General features: G+C 36.4%; 2 protein-coding genes across 6 annotated transcripts in view; one reads left to right on the top strand and one right to left on the bottom strand.

Annotated features, from left to right (window-relative positions):
* Positions 1-11,932, bottom strand: part of LOC139136614 (phosphatidylinositol 4,5-bisphosphate 3-kinase catalytic subunit alpha isoform-like) — a 58,929-nt gene extending 46,997 nt beyond the window's left edge. Inside the window, exon 1 of one of the 5 annotated variants that reach the window (XM_070704380.1) lies at positions 11,770-11,932. The gene's annotated coding sequence lies outside the window, so the exon portion shown is untranslated. Of the gene's footprint in view, positions 1-223; positions 289-1,310; positions 1,566-5,652; positions 5,791-10,920; positions 11,414-11,769 lie in introns of those variants that run through there. The other 4 variants (XM_070704381.1, XM_070704386.1, XM_070704385.1 and 1 more) reach the window with 4 other exon arrangements.
* Positions 11,933-12,163: 231 nt separating this feature from the next.
* LOC139136616 (zinc finger matrin-type protein 3-like) overlaps positions 12,164-27,746 on the top strand; it is a 99,417-nt gene continuing 83,834 nt past the window's right edge. The window contains exon 1 of the mRNA XM_070704388.1: positions 12,164-12,290. Coding sequence (XP_070560489.1) covers positions 12,284-12,290 — 7 coding nt within the window. The 5' untranslated portion in view covers positions 12,164-12,283. The remainder of the gene's footprint in view (positions 12,291-27,746) is intronic.

Raw genomic sequence — 27,746 nt, 5'->3', positions numbered from 1 at the left:
TAATTTTCAGTTAAAAAATTCCAAACAATATAAATACTATTCGATTCTGTCAGAGCTATTTGACGCAGACTGCTTTTGAACAAGTAGTGGATGAGTTTGACATATACTATCCTTAAACAAAACCACACACTATATTCCGACTGAAAATTATCCAGGAAAAGGGCAGATGAAACTTCAACATTACTATGCCAGCTAGAGTTCCAACAAGAGAATTGAAACCTACTTGCCTACATGTGTTTACAGCTCTCAGCATCATGTTGAGTTCAGTCTGGTGTCTAACAATCAACTGACTGTGGCTGACGCCAACCTTACTACAAAAACAACAGGGCTACACCATTATAATTTAAAGGGGAGGGCAAACTGGGTCCACCTCCAACTTTCTTTGTTATGGTAATGTTTGACCTGACTGTGTACCGCGGACTTCCCCCCGTAATATTTATACAGTCATGCCTCTTCCATTTAGAAAACTGCGATATTCAACCGTCAAGTATATAAACATTGCTATATAACCATAATCTATCTCTTCACTCATACAGCTTGTTTCACAAAAGCTATACCATTTTTCTATCTCTCCACTAATTTTTTTTATAATTCCCGGTCTTTATGCAAATGTTACTGCTTCATCAAAACTGCATGACTGATGGAATATAAGAACTTAAAAGGTTAAATACCCATAAAAATTGCCGATTCTGACAGAGAATATATCTATCTTCAATGCACCTTATAGTTTATTTACACACATAAAAAATTATTTATGAGGAAATTCCCTAACATTTAAATGTCATATTTTGATCACCAGTTTTAATAAACTTTATGGTGGCTTATGGCTATGCCCTTCTTAACAAATATCAAAAGTAATTCACAGGTGCGATTGGCTTGTTTATTTTGATGATATTAGTGATTGGTCTCAACCCACAGTCAGGATATTTGCTAACAACTTGCAGCAAATGTTGCACACACTGTAGCCTGTCATATTATCAAAGTTAAGGAACTCATGTATCATGAAGGTTTCACTTTCACGAGTTCAGCAAATGAAAATACAATAGATTTTTGGTAAGGAAATCGAAAACTGCACCAGATTTTGTTGAAGGTTACTTCCATTTTATGCTACAAAGGAATAGGCAAATAGTTGCTAACGTTTGTTTATAGATAACATTCATTTGAGTTCATGGAAAGTATGATGCAAAAATAGAGAAACTGATCAAAATTTTGATCTTCATAGATGTTGTATAGACAACAGATCTGATCTAAAGTTGCAGACACCTACCTAGTAGTACAGCCTTTGCCTATTTATGTGAATATGGACTTACCGGTACTCATACTTGAAGTGGTGGTGCAACTGCCTTGGGGCAATAACAGGAACTATTCAATGAGGACTGTTAGTGGTCCCGTGTGTTGGTCCACATGAACTGTTCAATGCTTGAGATAAGAGAAGTTGAACAGAAAACGGATGTAACTGAAAATTCAGCACTCTGCTACAAAACCTGCTGACTGCTTCCTCTGATTCCAACTAAAAACGTGTTATGATGTTCAGGCTGGACAATTTGAAGACTAGACTACATCGGTCTATGAATGGCAAATGTTTCATGTGAGTGGGCGAGGGAGTGTTGTTTGAAAGAAAAGTGAAAGGTACAGATAGCCTGAAGGGCAGATTTAATTGTTCTGATGGAGAACATTTTGGCAAATACCACATTTGTTGACTTGTATTCTACTCAGAGAAAGTTGTAAACACACACTTTTTATTACACATGGAGACATTCCATAAGCACATTTACATGTCTCTCTGAAAAACAACTGTACATGTAAAAAGAACCACTGTTCTCATACCAGATATTTTTTTGACATACAAGACTGATCTACCCTATTTTCCTCAAAATAGTTTAACCCAACTAATGAAAAGAATGGGGTTAATACCAGGGATAACAGGATAAAAGGGGTTAATGTTTCATTTGATCTGTTTTTGTCCACACTACCACACATCTAAAAGTATTCCCTGACATGAAATTCAAACTTTGCATAATCCCAAAGCAGAGCTTAATACTTCCTCCGACCACTTCATGAGAGCATTTGGAATCTTGGCGGAACCCTCGTCTCTTTGTGTCTCTTGTCATATGTCTGTAACCTAACACTTGATTTATACAGCAATAGAACATATAAATTATGTAATATTATGATGAATGGTTGTCATCTTTATATTTAGAACTTGTGGGCGAGGAATGCATCAATATTTATGGACTTGATGTAAATGATCTGTTGCAGAAACTTCTGCAATAGGGCTGTTCACAGTTTACGTCACTGTTCTCTCATTAATATGCAAAAATAAATGTTTGTCCGCATTTTTAGATTACGCTTTTGAAAATTGCGCATGCAAAATCGACGAAAACAAATCTTAGTAGACGACTGCTAGTGTAACAATGAATACTAAAAAGCATATTCGCGACTCAGAGTACAAGCTGCAAAAACGGCCATGTATGCAACAGTGATAAAATTTGTCCGCATTTCAAGCTGCGTGTCCGATGTCGCGCGCGTACAGCTATATTTAGTAACAAACCTGTAACCGTGAACAACGCTATTAGATACTACCATAATGAACAAGTCGATGAAACTGAGACAGTGTACTAAAATGGGGAAAATAACAATATACTATGGAAACTGTAAATTATTTCAATCATAATGTAGTGCATGGCAAAATAATTTATTTTTTTTTTTGCATTTTTGAAACAGATGAGAGATATATGCCAGTACATGTAGATTTAATAGAGGAACCAAGGTTGATTTAATATGAAAAAAAATTACACGCTATCAATTTTTTTTTCATTCAGATGGTTCTAAGGTTTTATATCTCAACACAAAAACAAGACAATATATTAACCATTCTCTCATTTATCGAACATTTTTTCAAAAACAAATGTGTAGAAGTTAAAATTGGAATTTCATAGACAGTCAACTTTTCCTCCTCTACGAAAATAGCCACATATAAAGATGTGATTTCAAAGAGTTGATGTGTTTTGTTAAATAGCACGTGTAACATGTACTGACAATAACAATACGCTTATCAATAGAGTGTTGTCTTCAAGGACTTGATGCTGTTATCAATAGGGATTGCCAAACCATCAATGCTTCACATTTAGCCTGAGGATTATTTGTGGACCGGGACAAGAGACAGATAACTTGGTAATTACCTTTGTTCCACATTTGCATATCATGATTGCTCACTGCAATCATTCTGACAGGCACTGGCTGGAGTGTAGTATCAATGTCATGGTGATAGAAATTTACATCATCTGCATTGTATAAGCTGACATGTAATGTGCTCAATGCATTGATTTTTTGCTATGTAGGTGATCTATCCATGTATGTGTACTTCTTACAACTCATGTTGTACAATGGACTATGGATGAAGACAATGGAGAAAACAAAGCATGCCATTTCCAAATGCTGCAAAACACTGCAGTCCCTCAAACATCATACACCATACCACAGTCCGTGTGTGGAGGGACTGTGGCCATACCCAATAGAAACAGCATGTGATATCACACACATTACAGTACAAAGTTGTAAAGATTAAGAGAATTAATGAGCTACTACCAGACAGTCTTGGCTACCCACACTAATTATACTTGAAGACAGTTCACAGCAAATCACGTAACAAGTCTTTACAATTCACACCATTATCATGCACTATTGCATGTGTAATGAACCAACTAATGTAAAAGTTACAACCTTCAGGTGTGGCCACTGTTTTTGGAGTAGTCATCTTAAAACAGCTATTCGTACATGAAGACTATATCACTGGTTTCTACATGTGTATGTGTCCTCAGTTTTATTGTCTTACAAAGTTTAAACTATCAACAGTGATAGTAAACATGACCCTGAATAAATTATAAACAACCAGGTTAAAATAATAAACAGTTCCATCAAATGAACAAAAACAATAGCATGTAAACTGCAATAAATAAGTTATACCAAAATAAATGTCTGCAAAAAGATCAATAGCTACAGATATCTAATGGTACATTCACAGCCGGCCTTGATATCAACACGGAATGGAGAGAATGCCTGAAACTGTCAACTCACATACCACACAGACAAACACACCATGCAAACGTTGTGTTGTTCAGTCAAAGTCAAACACAAACATTTCTGACAACATTGTTCTTAGGAGGTAACTAGTCTTTGTTCTCAATTTAACTCTGGAAGGGTGCAGTGGTTACAAGCAGGCCTTCCATAAACACCCTTTCAATTTTAATTTGTACAAGGCAAAGATGGCATGTAAATTAAATAGTACAAGATTCAAGATCACTTATTTCCTTTGCAAATTTGATATTTCACTGGTCTACCATACCAATACAACACTGATGGATTGACATGACAACTGAACAATATACAGGACCTGGGAATATCCCTGACACTATCATTTGCAGAAGACACTCAAGGGATGGATTTGCCACACACTTTCCAAGTTAACAATTGCCCTAAATACTGTATGTGTAGTATACAAATATGTGTGCCTTTTTTTTGCAAACCAGGAGTTGCAGAGTGTCAAATGTTCAGCTAGATTCAAGACTAGGTCCTTGACACGCTGAAAATAATCAGTGTTAACACATTGTGTCAGGTATCAGTTGGAAGTCCTAGATACGAGGGAAGGAAGAGGCAAGGCCTGGAGATGTGTCTATGGATATGTTTGGGTCTGCACTGATCCTGGTTGATACTTTCATACAAGATCAGTTGTTGTTGGATTGAACTATGATTTCCATATTTCACTTTTTTGTCACACTTTGGTCAGTTATAAAAAGATGTATAATCTTTTACAAATTCACATTGGACAGTTTGCAGTGATTATTTTATGTGAAGTGTTCAAACTTTGTATCCTTTTTGGTTGTAATCAAATGTAGGGGGATGAGGTGGAACAAGACAAGAACTTAGAAACATCTTTTTTTTAAGCCTGTACTAGGTTGATTCATTATTTCATGTTCTCACTTCTACTGTCTACGGGTTTTGTATGAGTTTATGGTTGAACAAGAACAAATAATTACAAAGCAAAACTGCTGTTTAGGAAATCACAGCACAACTAATGGCCTCAAGTAAATTGTAATTGGTTGCAAGGGTTACCCTGGCCTCTCTGACAATCCCACTGTGCTGGCTGAACACTGACATCCACTGTGATGGCTGAACACTGACAATTGGTTAAGTGAGAAGACGTGTTTTCGCCGATGTTGAGTGTTCATCGTCAAGTACCAGAGCATAAAGGAGTTAAATCAAACAGGCAAATCCATGGACGGTAACTGAAAGCTGAGTATTTTAGACAATAATGAATGATCCTGGTTTCTATAGACATGGAAAGATTGAGTATCTGTATTGAATTTCATCAGTGTACCGTCTTACAAGGTGCAAAGATGCATTTTCAAGATTAATCTTCAAGATATAAATCCTAACTGTACAGATAGCAATCAATTAGTCTTGTCATGGCACTTGCCCGCCAACCAAGCACAGCCAAGCACATGTACATGGCGATGACAGACACCAGTCACAAATAGGATTAGACGTTTGTGAAAACACTGCAGTGACAGCTATTTAACAGAACACTCTAGTCTAACACTGGACATTTGCTTCATCTGTTTCAAAAGATTAGGTTAAACAGTAGATGCCTACCTTGACAAGGGCAATGCACTGCAGAGATAACAGACACTGAGAATGAAGTACAGCTGAATTGAAGTAAAGTAAACTAACAAGTAGCTTGAAGATGATCCAGTGCAGGTTTGTATCTGTGAAGTGGTGGACCGACATACCGGTGCTGTTTGTTCAAAGAAGACAGCATTACAAGTGAAACAGACAGACTATGAATTACGTCACACTTTGTTTTCAACTTGGCACAGCTGTCTTTGAATGCAGACAACAGTGAAGTGTTGCCCTATACTGCTTGGTCTAGTGTCAGCTGAGCAGCTCTGATCCAATGCAGTGTCAATACACAGATGGCTGACAAACAACAGCATCTGATGAACTTCTGCATTCATAACAGTTAATCAATCCAAATGTAGGGCTAATGATTATCTTATTTGTGAAAGAATTCAAGACAAATGAAAACATGACAGCATTACCATGATATATACATGCCATGGTATAAGCAACTCCATGGGGGGAAGAGGGTACCGGCATACCAGAGATATTTGTAATAAATCTACTCCTTCAGTTTGTGAGTATGGTTAAAGCTAAGATTGTGAAATGCTATTGGTGTGCGGCACCAACGGCAAGAATTCAGTGGACGAAATTCACCAATGATTCAATAAAATAAATTACTAAACTATTTTGAAATAATTTTGAAGTGTAGGCACTAGATTACAACAAGCTCTGATATGATACATAACATAAAGTAGGGAAACTACACGATGAAAGCTGACAAGACAAATCACATTATTATCATGTATTATTCAACATTGGTGCAATGAACTGACATATCCATAACACCCAGGTGTGTTACTATCTTATGGTAATGAAATGTGTTTTATAATCTGAGATGTCACAACACTTGATGAAGCCATATCTTTAGCATGGACTTGATAAGTTCACAAGCCAGTCTATTCCTTATATTATTGAAGTCAAACTTTCATAAAACAGAAATCCTAGGAACTTTAATTTAAGTTATACATATTAAGAACAAGAAGTTGTGACTTCTGATGATTCTTTTCTCTTTTTCATTTGTATGTTAATTTGCAACTTTCTTGTCAAATTTGCCATAGCATATTGAATCACCTACTACTCAGCTTGTCAATAGATACCAGATTTATCCTTACTACCATTCAGAATTCACTTGTCAACAATAACAATGCAGTCTACACATGAACAGGCTGAGTTGACAAGCTGAATACTGTGTATATCAACATGCTTTGGGGAGTAGAACAAGAAACTGCAGTTGGCATTACAGAGTACAGTGCTACATAAACACCAGTCTGCCTTGTAACTCACAAATTCTTCATGTTTGACATTTTAGATTTTTCTTTGTGTCAGCCCCAAGAAGAGCACATTTAATCTGTGAAATTTTCTGGCATCAGAGACAACTGTGTTGAGTCAGCGGTGCACCGTTCTAGCTTGGACGGGACATTGGTCACTGCTAATGGCAGTATGGTATGTGACTTGCACATTTTATGTAGCTGTCAGTAAAACCGTAAGTCAACAGTCTGACAGCAGATATGACTAAACACACACAGTCATGCTGAGTGACAGTTGATTGATAAGTAAACAAGACTTTGTGATGTCACTGTGTGTGCGTCTACAGAGCAAAAATGCATATGGGTACTGTATGTATCTGTGCATATGTTATAACATAGACCATTTTTCTCCAGGGTCCATAATTATAGAGAAAAGTGGCATAATTCAGTGGAATTGGACTCTGATGAACGTTTACTTAATGAATGGCTGGCTGTGATATCTCTGACTGTATTTGCCTCTCAACAAGAATGGCAAAGAGGAGGGAGGTGTTGACTGAACAGAGTAGGTCATGGGTCAACCTAGTTGCCATGGACACCTGTGGTAACAGTCACTCCACTGGAGGGACTGTTCTGGGTCTTCCCTAATCTATTTTGAGTGGAGGGAAAAATAAGTTCCTCAACACATACTGATGTTATTACATACGTACTGGCTGTGCTGATAACATCTACACAAGGAATATTGACATGGTTTTGGGAGTAGAACAAAATAAACCATTTCACAGACAGAATAAAACTCCTAAGAAGAAAACAAAAAATAATCAATTTGAACAATAATCATTTGTGTGATAGGAGAGATAGTAGGATAAATCTGGTATCTATTTAACAAACTTGACTTAGAGGATCACCTGCTATCAACAATGATAAGAAACCATATCAGCTTTCAAACAAGTACATGATATCTGCTTGACCTAGTAGGCAAGTGAAGAGTTATTTGATTAGCAGAGTTACTCAACTTCAAGATTGCTACGGATTAATAAAGATGATCAGATATCTGTCAGGAATGTTGATCAACAATCATAATACTTGATATCTTCTTTCTGGGATAATGTGTTTTCTTTTCTCAGTTATCTTTTGGAATTTTTTTTCAGAATTAAATGTATGGTACCTTAATCATGTTAAAATTACGACTGATATTTTTACAACAAAGCAGCCAATGCGGTTGCCTTCATGGAACACAAGGAGAGCTACTAAATCAGTGTTTTCATAGTATTTTCACCAACAGTGACACATCCTTCAACAAGTATCTTTGAATTAATGATGTTCATGTACTAATGCAGAGAGTGAAGATAATATTTCTGTTGTATTACCAAACGTGGAAGACTATGGTATGGTATACATGTGTTGCTATATGACATTGTGAGTAAAACTTTTCAGCCAAAAGGATTCTTTTCCTTGTAAGTTCAAGCTTGGTTCATTAACCCTTGGCAGACCTGTCACTTCCCTGTCTTCATGGTCAGTAAATGCCAAAACCTTTCCTATTTGCACCATGGTATGTTATGGCAGGTTAACCCTTTGAGTGCCAAAGTCTATTTTTGTCACCTTTATAAAATATACCACAGTCATTTTTTTTCCAATTTTTGCCAAAGTTTGATAAAAAAACTATAGCTGATGAAATGTGATAGCCGTTTGGTCAAAAATTATGAAAAAACTTACAGAAAAGTTCACAAAAATTGGTAAAACTTTGCATTAAAATGTTGGTGGGAAAAATTACAGCAGTCAAAGATTAAGTCAGTAAAATCATGTTTACAGTATCTCAGTATCTTTGCTTTCAAGTTCAAGTCTTTGTTAAAATGCAACACATGGGACATGTTATGCATCATTTGTTTTAACCAAGGTGACCTGACAGTGAGTGACGTATGAACTTGGCAGAATAAGGGTTGAGGCTTGCCCTATAGAGTAAGGGAGGATTGTCATATTGAATAAAAGTCACATGTGATGTTATTTGTGTAGGCTCTAGACATGACTATACTTTGTTTCTAGGGTTTCCTTTGCTATTTCAAATTACATTACTAACCATGGTGATGATATTCTCTGGTACAGCACACACAAGGTATATGTGGTACTCCGTATTCCGTAAGTTTCTACATAACAGTTTAACGTGACTGTAGTCCTTCCATGACGTCAAGTCACCTTGCTAACTCTATTGTGTACCTGAATGTGAGACGTTTTTCAAGGTTTGTGATGTATGTATCTATGTTTGTATGTATACACACAAAAATTGCACAATCAGTGTTAAGGGATTTGCAATTTACATATGGCTCTGCACATTATCAAAAATAATCAGTAACACTGTAGGTTGAGTGAAACTATTCTAAAACTTAAAGATATCATGAAATTTTGTCAAATCTAAGGCATTTCAATTTGAAATAAATGGTCTTCTCATGCATTCTCTAGACAATGGTCACTGGTTTTCTAAATATCAGTATCTCCTTTAAAAACTCTAAATAACTCAATTTAATACTAAAAATGGAATTACTAAACATAATTCAGTAATTTTAAAATTGTAAATGACAATGGCATGGTTAGATAAGATTTTGCTTGGCTTGATGAGTTCATGTTGTATAGATCTTGTGCTTTGTGAAAGCAAAGAGATCCATACACTGTACATGCAAAAGTCTACACATTTTTCAACAATTTTTCAATTTAACAAAAAGGGAAATAGGTGACAAACAATTTAGATCTACTGTGTGCTACTATTCTGGAAATGGTCTCTGAAGAACTGTGGCTTTACACCTACCAGGCAACATTGACATGAGTAAAACATCTGTAACCATTACAGTTTATGTAGATTGCCCATACAACCTCCTTGAAATATGAACTTTGACCTTTCTAACTGTCTGGGAAAACTTGAGGAAGGAAGTATACTTTTCACACCATGGGGCATACATAATGTTATACAGCAGTTGTTTTCCATTACCTTCAAAGAGAAACGTGATGGATAACTGTACAATACCGGACCCAAACGATAGTTTAATTCTCTGAGGTGTTGATTACGGAAGGTACTAAATGATCAGCATATTATAGCAAGAAGGAATAGAACCACTTTTATTGTATGGGTCTCACAACATAAATATCACTTCTTTAATTATTATTAGAATCAGTTCACTAAAAGTTTACCTCTGAATCCAACATTTCTTTCTCTAAACTGCCTGTATACCATCTTATTTGATATTATTTAATATTCAATTAAATACTATTTAATACAAGTTTGTTGATTTGTTTGTTTATAGTTTGCATACATTTTTTTAGTTCTAACAAAACTTTTGTATTTGAAGAAAATTCAATGTAAATATATATCCATAACTTTTTAACAGACTTGAGAGTAAAATTGAAGTGAAACTTGAAATTTTTCATCGCCTTTCCTGGTTTTTCACATCCTGGATCACTTCCACTTATGGAAATACAGTTCCTCTTCAATTGTAATGCATTTTTGTACATTTGGAATGGTTTGATTAAATCAGTCCATGGTACACTGGGTACACATGGAGAGAGAGAATGTGGAAATTTGTCATCAAACAGAGCTCTATACCGGTAAATTGGAATGAGAAGTTTAAAGTGAAATTATGATTGGGTGTTGGGGAGCAGGATTCTAGAAATGGTTTGCCACTGTTGAAGTGGACATTTTTGAAATAAAAGTCTGCCAAACTCCTGCCACATATTGCCTGAATACTGCCTGGATGACCTGCTTTTTTGAGTGTCAGTATCACATTACAGATCTGTCTTCACGATTCTGTACAAAAACAAGAGAGCCAGAGCGTGCAGCTGGTAGCAAATTAATATTTACCTGACTTGGCTCAGTCCTTGGGAAATTCGGTTTGTTTACTACACTTCCTAGCTGTAGGTGTAATAAATCCCATCAAAGTCGTCTGAAGGACTAGCTAATGGCAACACATACACTTCACAGTAATTATGTAAGCAAGTACACCTAACTTACCAACATGGGCAAACACGGTGCATGTCTGTAGTGTTAGTGATGACAAACTCATCTGCCAGTTAAGTCCGGTTTCTTGACTTGCTAGGTTGCTTGTGCCGTGGTCAACAAAAACAACAACAACACATGACAGAGATTTCGGTAGGTAGATTCTGCTAGGGTCAGACAGTGTACGGCTGAAATGAGTGTGGTTGGGAAAATTCTGATATTCTGTATACATCTGAGCACCCCTTTCAGTCAACGTCGTGTTGTTTTCTCCGTGACCTCGACACCCGAACAACTTTGACGAAAGCGGAAGCGGTGTTTCTCATGCGCATGTCATATCATTTTCATTGTCAAAGGCCCTTGAGCCACGTAAATAATGGTACACTTTTAAAAACAAATGGCTATTCCTCGTCGATCTATACCCTCCAAGGTAGAAAGACATTTCAAAACCAATCGTCCTACTTTTTTCATAGTGGCTGATTGAAATCACACTTTGCGCGCTAAGTTCGTCAGTTTAATCGCCGGGACGTTTCACAGGAAGCTGTGGAACAAACTTTTCATCGTACCGGGCCGGGGCCATATCATTGATCAACATGTTGACAGTTTATTCAGCAAGTAAGACATCGTTTCAAAAGCGATGGCTTTCTCACGAGCGACTTAAAACATACATGGCAGTAGACTGCTATTTCAACGAACACGTTTAATAGTAAAACACTGCGTCTTTCCGGGCATCGTTTGATCATTCAGAGACACATCCACTGGTCACCATCAGCAGCTGATCTGTCACTGAAGAAGGGCGACACTCGCGTCGGAAATCAAAACACGTCACTGACAGTGAAGATTTTGCTTTTCAGAGGCTAAACTTACCTATTAGAGGACAAAGAGATGCGTCTTCATTCAAACCGACTTGTTTCGCATGATCCTAACATCACATAATGAACATTAGGCAGTATTTCCGAGAGAATCGCCGATTTCAAACTTGTCAACAACTTCCGCCATTTTTCTTCTCCCAGCATCCGTCTGCACTGTTACACACGTAAATTTTATAACTATATGTACGTTTTGTAAACAATATCTCTTTTTATATTTCGTCGACTCTGATATCTTTGTAACACAATAATTTAGAAATAGAATTACTAAATACGTATTATTACACAATTTGACCCACAAAATAATGAAACTGTGTCATTTTATACCTGATAGATTACCAAACGATATTTTATAGTGTACTGCGCTGTGTAAGTACGGCTTGGACCATAGGGCATGTTGTCTGCTCACACATTTCCTATTCGGAGTTGAGTTTGATTGTACTGTGGATACCCGTTCTCTTGTGATTCTGCAAGTTTGTGGTGTCAATTCTTGTCTCGATTGCCCAGAAAATATGGCAGGTAGGTAGCAAACATATTATATACGTCCAGAACTGTTCATAAGGTAAAAATGCAAAAGTTTTCGATATTTTGTGGATTGTTTTGAATTGAAGCCCAGTCTCGTGTGCGTGGTACGGTGTATAGTGCTGTGCGTGTGGTGCCAGTGGTTTATGTACTGTTTGTGTTGCAGATTTCGTCTGCAAATGGACTCTTGATGTTGACCCGTGAGTGGTTTCAAATCGTAGCATGCTGGCAGAAGGCAATAGACGATCTCTTCCTCGTTATTCTAACTCCAACATTTTTCAGTAATTTTGCTTTGCCGTTCAGTTTATCCTCGCCTGTACTGTGAACTGTATCCGCTTGCGACCAGTTACCGTGAAAATAAAGACCGCCGCCAGGCGCTCGACAAATCACTCTGTCACTACACCGTAAAAGTTCCATATACATACTAGTACTACAGGCAATCACCAAGCACAACCATATTATTAGTATTACTTACGTTTTTGTTTTGCTTGAAGTCACCATTTATACAATATATAAATTATTTACTCCATGAAATCGAAATACTGTACGCCATCTCTAGACGAAATGACAGAAAGACCACGAAAAATTACAGCGATATTCATGTCCATTAAAAATATTTTGACTATGAAATTGTAAATTCCACGTAAAGTGCCCCACCCAACTGAAGAATTACGGTTTACTGTAAATGTTGGATTTTTCCTTTTGAACTCATTCAGACTTGAACTTGTGCGGAAGGGTACTTTAGGTATGTTTTTCAGTTCCGTAGATTAAAATTCTGTATACGTACATTATGCCACCCATTCCCATTGTTCAGTTCGCCAACAAAAGAAAGATCAAAGATACGTCTACTTGGTTCATATATATATTTTTAATTCTTACAAGTTATAATAAAGAAAAACAGTAAACCAAAGCATGTATTGGTAATTTCTCTCATTGAAATAGCGGTAGCATTTTTGTAGATCTAGAAACATAGACACAACACCAAAGAAACATCACAAAAAGCTAACATTGTGTTTTAGCCGTGAAACAGAAGAATAATGTTTTGCTGTCGGTAAATCAAGTGAGAGCTGTTTGGACACTGATTAACATTAAATCCGGACATTTAAGAGGACCAGTCCCATTGGTTGCTTTCACAGGGTTTTAATGAAATTGTAATCCACTTTTATTAAACCATCAAAAGAAGATAAGTCAGAGCATGCATGACTGGTGTGATGATTACCTATGAAAAGATGGACGGTTTGTAAACCAATGTAATGATCAAGAGATGTTTTATAACCAGCCATAAGGTTACAAACAAGCAATTTTCAGTGCTGGAATAGAAATAAATAAATCTGAATTGTACGTAATACTGGTAGCATCCTGTCACCCACCTTACTATAAAGAGTGCTTTCAGCCCTATGAACAGTGAGGCTATTGTTGTCGTTTTGAAAGGGGATTTGAGGACAGTGGAAGTTTTTGTATCTCCAGTGTTGAGTTCAATTTAGGAAAAAGCTTCTGCGCAGTGTCAATGTTTTTTCAGAGTGACTTTTGACAAAATGCTAATAGTGTGCCAGCTGTGTTACAAAACCATGCAGTTACTCTCAGTCTTACTCACTTTTGCTACCATTTAGATTGGAATCATGCTGGTGACATTTGAAAACGTTTCCAAACAATCCTGTCAACTTTTTTCCATTCATTATTTATGATATAGTCAGAGGAAAGTTGAATGTCCTACAGAGCTCATAGAATATTTTTTAATGCTGACGTAATATAAAACCAGTACCTGTGGTGAATGTACTTTTTCTCTGTAAAGATACTCCCACGTCCAACACCATGATTAATGGGGCTGTATTGCAAGAAACTCTGAAAAAGGTGACAACCTAGAACCATAAATAATGTAATATTATGGTGTGTGAGACCTTTTAAGTGGAATTACAGGAATCTATGCACGTGCTGGCATGGTTGATGCATCAGCAAGCCAATGCTGTGAATTTCTCATTTTGCAAATATGCTATATAGTTTTACAACTGGCAATATGATCAGGTACAATCTTTGACTCAAATCATAACTTGAATTGTCAGCAAATTTCTGATGAATTCAGTTATGTTTGTTGTTTGAATTTCAGTGAATTTGTATTTTTCAAAATATGCTGAAATCTGGTATTTGAAATTGTAGTGTACTAGTTTCTTCTGGGTTTAATTTCAGTGAATCTGTATGTTTCTAATTTATATGCTGCAATCTAGTATTTGAAATTGTGGCGTAATTTCTTCAGGGCTGAGTTGTCAACTGGAGCAACTGGCTGCAACGATAAACAAGTAGTTACGCAATGTTTGTAATGGTTACTGTGTTTGATGCTTTCGATGGCGTAGTGTCTGGAGTTATGTATACATCATCTGAAAATAGAATGGTTACGTAGTATGGTATGTGAGACGTCTAAATGTTTTGACTGTAGAAATAGGAGTTGTCATTGAGAATTGAAGTTTCCAGAGAATCAGTCACTCCATTAGTTGAGAATCTGTTCCTTGGGTGGCCAGAAGTCTGCAAGAGAATTTTTAGTCAGTGTATAAAGTGACTATTCAATTACATAATAGCTTTGTGTTTTTGAAAGGTTTGATTTTTACATTACAAGTTCATTCACTGTCAAGTTCATAAGTGTTTTACTCAAATTAATAAATCCTGGAAGTTAAAATTATTTCCTAAAAGTAGGAAAATTACAACTGAAGTTTTTGTAAGAAAAGGAAAACATTTTTGTTTGTGGAAGTATGAAATCAGCGTTCCTGTATTTCAAATTGTAAAGACAAGATTTATTTTACAAGATGATTCCAAATATTTGCTCAGTTATTTGATAGCTGTGTGAAAAATGATAGCTACCTGTGATTTGTATAAAACAATTAAGCAATCTCCGGTTAAAAAAGATGTCTTTATGTTATCGCTTTTTAAATTTCCATTTGATCATCATCCTCGACTACCATTTTGCAATTACCATTATAAAACAATGCATTTCTACCGGCTGCATTTATTTCAGTTACGTTTGGTTTTGGTGATGAGCTATAGACATTCCTCATACTCGTCCACAGTGTTTTAATATCTTTGTTGTTAGAAATGATAGTGTGTCACCGTGTGAATGCTATTCTGTCAGGCTTTTACTCAGTAACAGGAGACATGTTTGTCTTCTGCTGGGGAAGGAATCACATTTCCACAGAATAATGTCTGGGGTCAAGGGGTAAACACATTTTGTATATCCAGTCTTCAAAGACGAGAACAGTGTTCCAAGTCCCTGCCCTGCAGACAGTTACCTACATCAATGGATCTGCATTATACATTGTGTTGCGTTGTCACTTGTTTCTCTGGTTCATGAATTTCACACAAGTTATAACACACCTAACAATGGCAACATTCCACAGAAGTTATTTTGGCTGTGCAGTCTGCATTTTTGTGACACTCTTCACAAACTTTGTGAGACAGTGTCATTTCATTGGAAATGTTTAAATATTAAGCCCCTTTTCTGGATCCAAATAAGTTGCCTGCATATTTTGCAAGTGACAGAAAGGTTCACAAGCATTACCATCGAGTATCTATGCTACATTTTCGAGTTGAACTTCCAAGATTCTGAAGAACGATATTACATGTAGTATGGTACAAGGTCAAGTAGCAAACTTCCCCATCATGTGTGGTTTTTCTCATCACAAATACTTAAGAGGAAACAAATCTGAATGAAGATCTTTTCATCTACAAGTATGTCTCACAGATACTATTTTTCATGCAGTCATTTTCAAAACATTTGAGAACCACAATGTTGTCTTTTGACAAACCACATTGAATATTGGGGGAGGGGCGGGGGGGGGGGGGGCACAATGTTGTCTTTTGACAAACCACATTGAATATTTGGGGAGAGGGGATGAAGGCAGACAAACAACCCTGGGAGTTCACCCACTACTGATTTCAATAAGGAGAGTAATGAAGCCATGTACAGTCATTTCAGTTTTCAAGCAGTAATGTTTTTGTAGTATCGACTGATTCTTGATATATTGTAGTGTGATGATTAATTACTGCTCACTGGAGTACTTGAGATACGTTTTCTATTGATGTGAATTCTTTATCTGCTTTCTGTGTAAACTCAAAAGCAGGCCATTCCAAATGAAAATTTAGGTGTATGGTCAGTGGGTTGTGTGAAAATGTTGCAGCTAATCATGTGGGTTTAAGTTATCCATTTTAATATGAATGAAAGACCACAGATAAACTCTGATAATTTCTGATAAAGTCAAAATTATTTGAATTGTGTACATTATTTAATAATTTATCAAGAAAAATTTAAACATTTGTCTACAGATAGCAGTAGTCTCCCTTAATGTCTAGTATGTCTATCAATGTTCAAATTTTTTCAATGGTGTGAGGTTTAAAATTTTGAAAATAAAAAATTACCATATTTTCAGAATTCCGCAGTAATCTAAGTGTTGAACTATATTCCATAGATGTTGGAACCTCAGTAGACATTTGTTTATCTTGAAACAGTGCAAGGATATTTTTTAAAGCTGACAATTCCACCGGCACACTCTCATTTAATTCCTCAATTCATGTACACTTTCAATGGTTCCTATACCGTCCACTCAGTGTCAGGAGTAAAAAAAATACAGGTAACATAAATGAGGAAATCTTATGTTGAGTAATTGATTTCTATAGTCCCATTTCTCTGAATATCACAAGAAATATCTGTGTTTTCCAACTCTGTAATAGCTCACCATTTCACCCTTGACCTCACAGCCAAAGCTGGTGATATACAGTAGTATATAGTACTTAATGTAATCAGTATAATAACCATCACTCAGCATAAGTAAAAACTCAGCCAGTCTTACAATACATTATTCCCTTCCTGCCAGAATAGACTTAATAATCTTCAGCTTCTCACACATCTTGAGATTGTCAGGAAAATTGCACTCTACAACAGTCCCCAAACAGAATCATGACTTCACCGCTATTATTATCCACAAATTTGTCTGTCTCTTGCTTTCATAAGAAAGACATGAAAAAGGGGTGCAGACAGTATTCAATGAAATGACTTAGTGAGTGTGTAAGACAAGAGAAAGTGTTATCAGTACAGTAAATATCCTATACCAGTCCTATAGGGTAGAGGCATGTAGGGTCTTATAGGACATCAGGCAGTAGTAGTCTTACAGGATTTTGGAACGCAGTCTTACAGGGAACCCTATAGGGAGCCCTATAGGGGGTCTTATAGGGAACCCTATAGGGGGTCTTATAGGGAACCCTATAGTGGTCTTACAGAGAGCCCTATAGGGGGTCTTGTAGGCAGCCCTATAGGGGGTCTTATTGGAACCCTATAGGGGGTTTTGTAGGCAGCCCTATAGGGTACAGAATATGCTTTACATATTGTTATCATACTTTCTAAGAGATTGAACTGGCACAAGGCAAACAAACTTCTGTAAAAGAGTGCAGAAATGTTGTTAAGTAAGGAATAACTCCTTCTGATTTTGCTATTGGTACCAAATGCAATGAATAACTGCAAAACTCACAAAAAGTCAGTCAACTTACAAAACAAGTAATTATAAACATGTAGTTTATTTCTAAAGGAATTAAGATTAACAATCAATCAAAACAGAAATCAATGCAACATACAGGGACTACAAAATATAAAGCAACCTACACATATGAATGCAAGGCCTACCTTTGACTTGTCACCTCAGCCAAGTGCATTATTAACTGAATAGATGTGTATCTTAACTCACGTAATTAAGAGGTCAGTTCAGTTGATGCTGCAATGTCGATTCTTACAGTTGTGACATATTAGTGAGCTCCCTTCTCCATAACACTGTTAGAATCTTGGTAATGGACCTTGGATCCTAATGTTCCATGCAATTTGGAGTTGAACTTTAGTACTTTACATTAACAAGAGCCATGCATGTTCACTGGTGCATTGCCTCAAGTGCAAATGAATAATGCGTGGCTGTACTATTATGTAATCAGCCCATCGTGAATGCAGGAAACTATTTACATAACAAAGCAAAGGCACAGGTCAGCTCACTTGACCTTGGATCTAACAAAGAGAGTCTTTGTCTGTGTACAGCCATGACATGTACAAACGGCAAAAGGAATATGGTATGTTCCTGGCATGTGTGTGTAAATAGAAATAGCTTTTGAGAAAGGGTGTATGAGAATGAAATTCTACAGACTATTTTCGTAAGTAAATAATTATAATTATAAACATACTCAAACATTACTTGTTCAGTTTTACAGTCCTAAAGTCAGGCAGAATCATCTTGTAGGGTGTCCTATAGGGCACAAATATGAGCCTATAGGACTAGTACGAACCCATAAGACATGACACATAAATCCTACAGCACAGGCGTTGTCCTATAGGACGAGTGCTATAGGATGGAGGTAGCCCTATAGGACTCCTGCAGGGATCCTTGAGTCCTACAGGGATCCTGTAGGACTTTTTTGTAGGGGTAAAACATATTTCCTTCCATTGCAAGCCAGCAGTGTGTCTATAGTCCTGGCATGACGTACAAATCACAGTATGGCAAAGTTGTCAAACTCATAACCCAGTCAGCAAATTACCAAAGTAAAGTCCTTGCCCTTAATCTGACACAGGAATATTTTGAGATGCAGGCTGGTGCCTGTAATTTAATATGTTAATGTCTGAGCATAATCTGAAATCCAACTGCAAAAATAGTGTTGTTACTGAATATTGTAGAAATGATGTGGCCAATAAAACTTTCCTCTTTATGCAGTTGCCATATATTCAACTTTTTGTTTTAAGTTTTGAACAATATTCTGTTACATAAGATGTACAATTTACTCCTGTGAAAGAGAGTTTGTGTACATAAGGTAGGTAATAATAAGGTATGGTGTGACATGTATCACCAGAGAATGAAAACTAATATCCAGTACAGCAATAGTTATATGCAAGTCTGTGATAAAAATGTTTGTGATAGTCTGGCGGAGTATGAAATAAAGGTTTTGACTGCAGTATTTGTTTATGTTTGGATTGTTAATCACCATGGTAACTAGATGTGACCATTACCAAACTTATGTCATACTTTGACCACAGTACGACTAACACCATGTTCCCTGTGCTTAAACAAAACACAAGACTTTAAGTTTGAATTTGACGCGGTTCATGTCAAGTTTACATTTGTAAGGCAGACATATTTTACCGTGAAAAATGTTCAGACAAAACATCCTTCACGTTTACCAAAATAGCAGCTCTTTAATATCTTATCAGAAACATGATACAGCATCACTTGAGTCAACAGTTTGCCGAGGTCAATCTCAGGTCACTGCATGATTGGGCTACAGAAATGGTGAAGCTTTGAACGGTCCAATCTGAGACAACGTTGTTTCAAAACTTATCCCATTGGTAATACAAAGATGAAGGAAGCTCTATGGCTGTTTACCTAGACAAACATGTTTGACATTTTTCTGAAGTGACAGATTTCCCCAAGACAGAATTACATCAGGATCAACTGGCAGCAAAGCGTGCTCAAAACATGCAGTCATGCACGTAATTCATGAGTTGAAATTTGTGAGTCAATTACATTGGAAGTTGCAGCCTTCTGGTTTGATTTTATAGCTGTAAATGTTGAACACTCAAGAATGTCTTCAATCAAATGATTAGTAGCAAAGTTTATGTTGCGGGCGTCCACACTTCAAGCCACAAAAGAGGTGCAATGCACGGCCAACAGTCACTTGTAATGTGCTGCACAGTGAATTGTATACATAGTGACTATGCCAGCAGATGACATACAAGATTTAGCTAGACTTATCTGGTAAAGGCAGAAAGGATTAGCCACTGTTTTGTCAAAAATTGGATCAAGTCTCATCTCCAGATTTCTACTCTTATTGTCATGATAGTGATACAGCCATTGATACAGTGAAGCTGCATATGGAGCAAAACCCTGTTTTGTGAAAGAGAACAGGGTGAATGAAAAGAAATGTCTTTTGAACAGATAAGTTGAGTACTTGGAATTTCATTACCTTCAGGCTCTGAGTGTGTTATTTCTTTGGACACTGTGATATGGGTCTTTGTGACTTGGAAAAGCTATTTGAAAGAAATCCAGGATTAAGATATGCAAGAGGTAATGAAATGGACGCTGCTCCAGGGAAAACCCTGATCATCCTCTCCAACCACATTATAATTGCCATTTCGTTGAGAAGCATGTATGGATTTTTTATAAGTCAAAATGTGCAGACTATATTTGTGAAAATGTCAAGTGAGTAAAAGAAATTGAAAACTTAACAGAGGAATGGAAGCCATGTAATCATGTAATTCCAAAATTCATTAGGAAACAGTTCTTCTGACGTCAATACTCCACCATGAGTAAATTAGTTGTATTCAATATTTTTATATCTGAAAAGAAAAATTATAGGGCTTGATCTGTTTTGATAAACTCTTATCAAACTGCACCCAAGGATATCCTTTGTGATCTTCAAATGAAAAATATAATAATTTTAATACATGTCTGTCACCAGACAAAAGAATTCAATGCAGAGAGTGGACATTCAGTATTACGCAACAAGTACTTAACAGAAAACATCTCCGCTACGGTGTCTTCCTTCCCTCTTGAAAAAACCAATCTTCATTTCTTTAGTGATTTTATACCACTGACTTCAACCCACTTCTGTATGGTAAATATATTTATTTATTTATTTTCTGAGGCAAATCTTGCTAACTGAGTTTTGTTCTGGATCTCTCAGATCGAAGAACAGTAAACTTCATACCAGAGTCACCTTTGACTTTCTTAACATGAAACCCCTTTTATTTTGCTTTTTACGTCATATGCATTTCAAGTCAAATCTAAAGGAAACTGATTACGCTAATACTGTTTTCATCCCACACAACTTTCAGCATAAACTCTGTTCACATCAAACCTGTTAACTTATTAACATCAAATTCCTGTTACCTTAACAGTGTACTGCTTTCATCTAGAATTTATTTCACCTCAGACCCAGCTTACCTCAAACCCATTAACCTCACAGCACATTTATTTACCTGAAATCAGAGGCTTGACTTAACATCCTGCTACACTCAAACCAATTAACCTCACACCATTCTTACCTCAGACCTCCACAGCCTTATTCCATTTCCTCCACCAGAGTCAATCTCAAAATTACTAACATGATCATGGAAGGAAATACGTTCAATGTAAAGTGTCTTTGCTCAAGAGAGCGCCACTTGATGGCAATACTGTGCTTCAAAGCCGCATTTCATTTGTCACTGATTCAGCTATGAAGTCACTTTTCCTCTGACACGCATCACCCAAAGAGTTAATTTTATCCACAATGAGAATATGTACATGCCTGGATGTCTGTCAAAGAAGTATGAACTATGATTGTAGATAATGATGTTGAATGGCAGCTTGAGTACCAGTCTGTGTTCAGTTCCTTGCTGTACTGGTACAAGCTAAACCTTTCCCTACATTTTGCCTTCTACTCATTTGTCTACTGGCTTTGGTTCAACAAGTCCAAACTTATATTATTTTATTGATTTCAGAAAATCGTTCATTCTGCATTGTTACTAAATATTTTGAAGTTTGAAATCTTGGACTTCATGACTTTTGCACCCTTCAGTAACTTTTCATATTCTTGCCATAATCATTTACGATATGTTTTGTCATGAATATTCACAGTGAGTATTGACTTCATTTACCACTTTGACATCCTGGTAAAAACAGAAGAACAATGAATCGCACTGTGAGTGGTACACTGTACCGGTAGATGCTTTACAGTTCAATGTACTGGTATGACATTGCGTCCTTTGTACATGTAAAGACCCACACACAGTGTCATTTGTAACTTGTCTAGACCTCCAGTGAACAGACCTATTGCTTTCAAATTTGGAAAGTGTTGACAAAGCAAAATCCATTTGCAGTCAAATTTGAGATATCCTCCTATTACCGGACTGAAGAATTTTAAACTATCTTTAGCCCCAGGGGGTGATGTCAGGGCATGTTGATTGTAAAGCAAGCACCCACAGCGATTGTTCAACATATCATGAAATTTTGAATTCTGTCACACAAAACTAAGTGGAGGAATAAGACTTTCATTTTCATGCTTGGCTGGTGCTTTTCATCCTATTGTCTGACATAGTTTCCTCTACTAGCTTTTCTTACTCATGTAAATATGTGAACTGAGATAGCAAAAGTCTCGGTGACTGGCTTGTGACCCTTTGTGTCAAGACAAAGTTTTTTTTAATACACAAAAGGGGTCAAATACATGTAAGTACTTTTACAGACCATTTCAATTTAAATATTTTCAAAAACTTGTCATCTCATTGCTTTAGAAACTAAATGAGAGATATGCATCTGTCAGGTTATGTAGTCAGACATTGGCTGCAGAGTGTTTAAAAACGCATACCGGTATTTACAAGTTATAAAGTCTAGTGTATAGCTGTAAAGTGGTGGAAACTTGAAGTGTACATGTACATTGACTGAGGTGTTTGCTTTTCACACAATGACAGTTTTGAACATTTAAAGATTCACTGGGGCCATGATAGTTTTAACTTCTTGCCAACCAACCACCATAAACCAGTGTTTGTACTTCTGTTTTAAATTATAGGAATTAAATAATTTGCCATTTTTTCACAATGAAGCTCAATTAGTGACAGGTATTATGTCAACTGTCAACAGATCTATAGATGTGTCTGAATCACCAGACCTTTGTCAATTTTTGTAGGAAGGTGCTAAATCATGTAGATACACTCTAAGTTGGTCTGGTATAACTTTCATGTACATGTCTGCTTCTTTGACATTTGACCTTCATTCAGAGGTGTTGACTCAAGGCAACTGTGGTGGTAAACTACACCTTGCTGTCAATGGTAATGCAAGCCATTCAGATCTTGAATAGAAAGAATGTCAAGTTAGTAAACCATAATGTGAAAGCCATGTTGGACTATTGACATAAAAAACACGTCGTAAAATTTTAGCAAGCAATGGACATACACCAAGTCACATTCCTGAGTTCTAAATGCAAATATCCGTATTTTCCGCTTTGCTGAAACTCTGAAAAACATAGTCTAAATCTTTTGTATAGTTAGGTAAGATAAAAATTTAAATTAGAAATGCTTAGAATTAAGAGTATTTTTTGAAAAAGAAATTATTTCAAATTTAGTGTGAGCTTGTTCATAAACCAATTTAATGTATTTTCCACTGCCACAGATGTCTAAGCTACCACTAAACATTAACAATGGTGTTAGATTGTGTCTTTCAATAGGGATGTCTTTGATGTGCAATTTATTCATCACGGCTCATTACTGACCCATTCTTCAATTAGCTTCATTAGAAAATAATTGCCAACATTTGCTACAAGGAATACAATGCTGCCGTCTGAATTTGTGAAAAAGGTGATCATTTGTATGACAAGTCTGGATGATTGACAGATGACAATAAATGAAATAAAGATATTTAGACCATGCGAGGGGGAAATTGGATGATGATAATGAAGATAAATAAATAGGGAGACTGCCACAGTTGAAGAAAAGCATCTACTGATGGAAGATAGACAATGTGTCAAAAATAGAATTATGAAGAAGTGAGGTGATAGGCATAGATATACTGAAATGACTGACAGCTTGTTAGACAGAAAATGTTGCCTCTGATAAAATGTGCTTAGCATGTTTGTAACAGTCTGTGCCAAGCTTGTGTAGAATTTATGACATTACACTAGTCAAGGCAAATACCAAATGGCTTATATCAGAATGTGTGCATGATGACTATCAGCATTGCTTACCCTTCAGCCCTCATGAGGCCTTCACTATTGTTTTCATGAAATTAGACATAGTTGAATTTAATCAAAAGATAGAAAGACAAAAAAATGTTCATATCACCTACAAGACAAAAAATGACAGTTCAGAAAGTAATATAGTAGTAGTGAAATGGTAATACTCTCAAGATAAAGACAAAAATAGATGTTCACCATTCCTTTGACAATTTTCAAAGTAATTATCAGCTGTTGAAATAATCATCTTTGTGGCAGACATTTCTAACCCGGTTTACTGCAGAACCTATAACTGCCCCATCCATTAAATTAATATCCTGAGCTGTGAATATCTTTTTTGCAATGCAATGCTCTACTATACCAGTATGTGTGACCTATATGTCTGGTAAAGTTTTTAGGTCAGACTTGATTGATTATCATACATTGCTAGTTGATTGTTTTTCCGGAATTGGTCCCATGTACGCCTTACAGATGACATTAATAGAACTCTGTTACTGAAGTTTCAAAAAGTAACATGAAACATACCTACTAGATGCATTCATGCTTAACCAAAGCTTGCATGTGCAATTGACCATTTAGTATATGTATCCCAGATTGAGTATCGCCTATATCTGTGTTGTAGGCCAAAGCTGTAAGATGTTTTGGAGGTTTTATTTCAGTCTAAATTTGCATTAAACAAACAAATTCTATGAATTGATGAATTAAGCTATTGATAAATATAATCAATAGCCATTGTGGATTTATGAAGCATGTACCAGTTGCATGCTTTATTCAATATTCAATTTTCAATACATAGCCTCAGTTATCTTCAATCATGTGGAACGATTTCTGTGTGAGAACGACAAGTGCAACTGCAGTGGAAAGAAATGTTGTATTCATTACTGAGAACAGTTTCCTCATGGTCAATGCTGCTTTAGAAATCCACCATTAAACCCTGCATCAATGCAATGCATATTGATAGCTTCATTGATTTTCAGCAAACCTGAAGCTAGTGATATCAGACAGGTGTATCCATGTCATACAGTACCCTGGAAACAGCAAATTTTAATCTAATTCCACGCTTGTTGATTCTCAACTGATCAAACCCTCATACAGAACAGAAAGACTGAGTCAGTCAGTGTGTGGAAGCATTGAGTAATATTATACACACCATGGTCTAGTGTCAATGTAACCTCGATTCCTCTAATGGCTGGAAGTTGAGATGTGTTCTCGCTCTAGGTGATGATATATGATAAGTACTCCACATTGAATGTTATGGTCTTGTCAAATTGCCAGAAATTCCTCATTACCCTGTATGATATATTATACACGCTGTAGACTGTACACATGATATGCAGGACGGTACAAAACAAGAATATTGTATCTGATGCTGTCTGAGGGGTGTCATCATAAATAATGTTAGTCTTACATGTGTTGCCGAGAACCTATCTGCCAGTTTCTATTTCCAAAAGTTACTGAAAAGGTACATGTAGATATACAGCAGATTCTTGCCAAGTATGAATATTGCTGTGTGATTGAATGAGTGCGACAAAAACAATCCCATTTTATCAGAAGAGGGCATGTCATGTCTCTGAACTTGATTGTACAATGTGTGGAGGTCAAAGGGGAAGGACCAAGTTATTCATTTTCATCAAAGTCAACACAAATGGTTTTGCCCTGGTCAATGACCTCTCAGATAACTTCAGTCAACCAGAATGCCGAACATTATAGCAGTATGTACATGAGTCTATGGTCCTATCTATAGTGTATGACACACTATAGATATACAGTACTATCTAAACTTTTAGACTATTTCTAACCTACAAAATTAGATAGTTTTTAAACTCCAATGGTACCGGTAGGGCATTGCGTTAAACTTGAAGTCCTGCAGCACTCATGTTGTTCATCAAGATTTTTCAATACATGTACCAATATATAATAATTGCATTTATTTTGATATAAAGAACATTAACTTGGATGTAAACCTCTTCTATCCAAAATGAGAACTGTTACCATTGTAACATAATGAGTCACAGTTGCTGTTGTCTAAATAAGTCCATTTGTCATGAGTATTATCGCCTCAGCTATTTTAGCCTAATACAGAACCAGAAGAAATAGTCCTTGAGTATTTATGCAATAATGTTCCCCCTCCCAGCCCATAATAGACAAAGTTTGCATGACATAACGTACAAGGCAAAGCCGAGGACATTATCGAGTGCAAAGTTTGCTTGAGTCCATTATGGGCTGGGGAGGGGGGTACATTATTGCTATTATTTTATAGTTCTGGAGATGCCAGTGTTTTTGAAGATGTAAAAACCTCTGGGGCTGCAATACTGGATAATTGAATACATTATCAGTAATAATCCTAGGGTACGACGTCACACAATTCACTTATATTGTCAAAGCTATAAAAAAATTGTCAATATTGTACTTTTTTCCACTAGAAAGGGTATCATTGGCATAAATTTTTGTTTTCCTCAAGACAGTAGAAAACAAATGTCATGGTTCATAGAAAACTGCTACACCATGGTAATACTCTACGGAGACTACAGGATAAAGATCTATGCATTTGCAGTTCATCAGGATGTTTTCAAATGAGCCCTCAACCATACTTACACAAAAATAAACAAGAAATACGAGACTCTTCGTCAGCAAATGCAAGATTTTTTTCAGACAGAAAACAGAGAGTGAAGCAAAAGTGCACTGTGAAGTCTGTCTTGCCAGACAGCTACTATAGGCGTAATTGGCAGCTACAATAGTGGAATAAAAGATTGGACAAATACCATTATCAGACTGACCCTGGAGCCATTCGTGACAAGACAAGCTTACATGGAGTCACAAACTGGTATTCCACTTGGAAAGAAAATAGTGGATTGAATAGTGATAACAGTCCCTTTTTAAGCTCAGACAAGACCACTCACCTATGATAGCATGGGGAATTACCATAGCTGAACTTGCCTGGAGGTTAGGCTGAGTTTAACAAAAAAGATGGTTCATGTCCATTAATGGGATCATTAATAACAATAGAGGGATAGCAAACTCTGAATAGCTGTCAGATCTAAAACAAATATCCTGATTTGAAAAACAAAGTATAGGCTCTAGGAAAAATTGATGCTGTAAAATGGTATTCTTTGAAATCAAATGTGAATTATTGATTTTGAATTAGAAATTGATGCAGATTACCATCACATCAGGGTGTCTTTTATGTGCTTCAGAAATTATGACAGAAGAAATAAAGATCAAAATCAAGCCATCTTTACTGGTCTAAAGCTACTAAACAATGATGGTGTTACTTCAGCATTAGACTAGTCAGTTTAGTGGCAGACAAAGTGAATTTTGTATCATCAGTTCCTTATAGAAATACCAATTCAGTTACACTTCATGGGATGAAACTTTTGGGGAGAACGCGCCTCGGGGACAGATATTCAGACCCTCAAACTTTTACAATTCTTTTTAGATATACAGTAACACTTGTTGGAGTTCATTTTAAAGCTCTTGGTGTAAAAAAAACTTTTCACCGGTTTAGTTTTTCAAAATTCGAAAATTTTAACACTGGGATGGCGGCCATTTTGAATTTTAAAATATTGGTAAATCTTGTTACTCTACCCGGTAGTACCAAAATTTGCACAGTGACCCCCGATTTTTGTTCTTGATTTTGAAAGAGAATCATTGAAAGATTCCTTAAGGAAGGTTTGAGCAAAAGTTTAAGTCTTTCATTTTCGATGCACATACTACTTTAACAACCTTGCTGTGAAACACTGTACG

The sequence above is a fragment of the Ptychodera flava genome, chromosome 7 (genome assembly GCF_041260155.1).
Source record: "Ptychodera flava strain L36383 chromosome 7, AS_Pfla_20210202, whole genome shotgun sequence".
NCBI classification, from domain to species: domain Eukaryota; kingdom Metazoa; phylum Hemichordata; class Enteropneusta; family Ptychoderidae; genus Ptychodera; species Ptychodera flava.
Note: the sequence above shows the minus strand (reverse complement) of the source record. Positions and strands in the feature narration are given on the sequence as shown.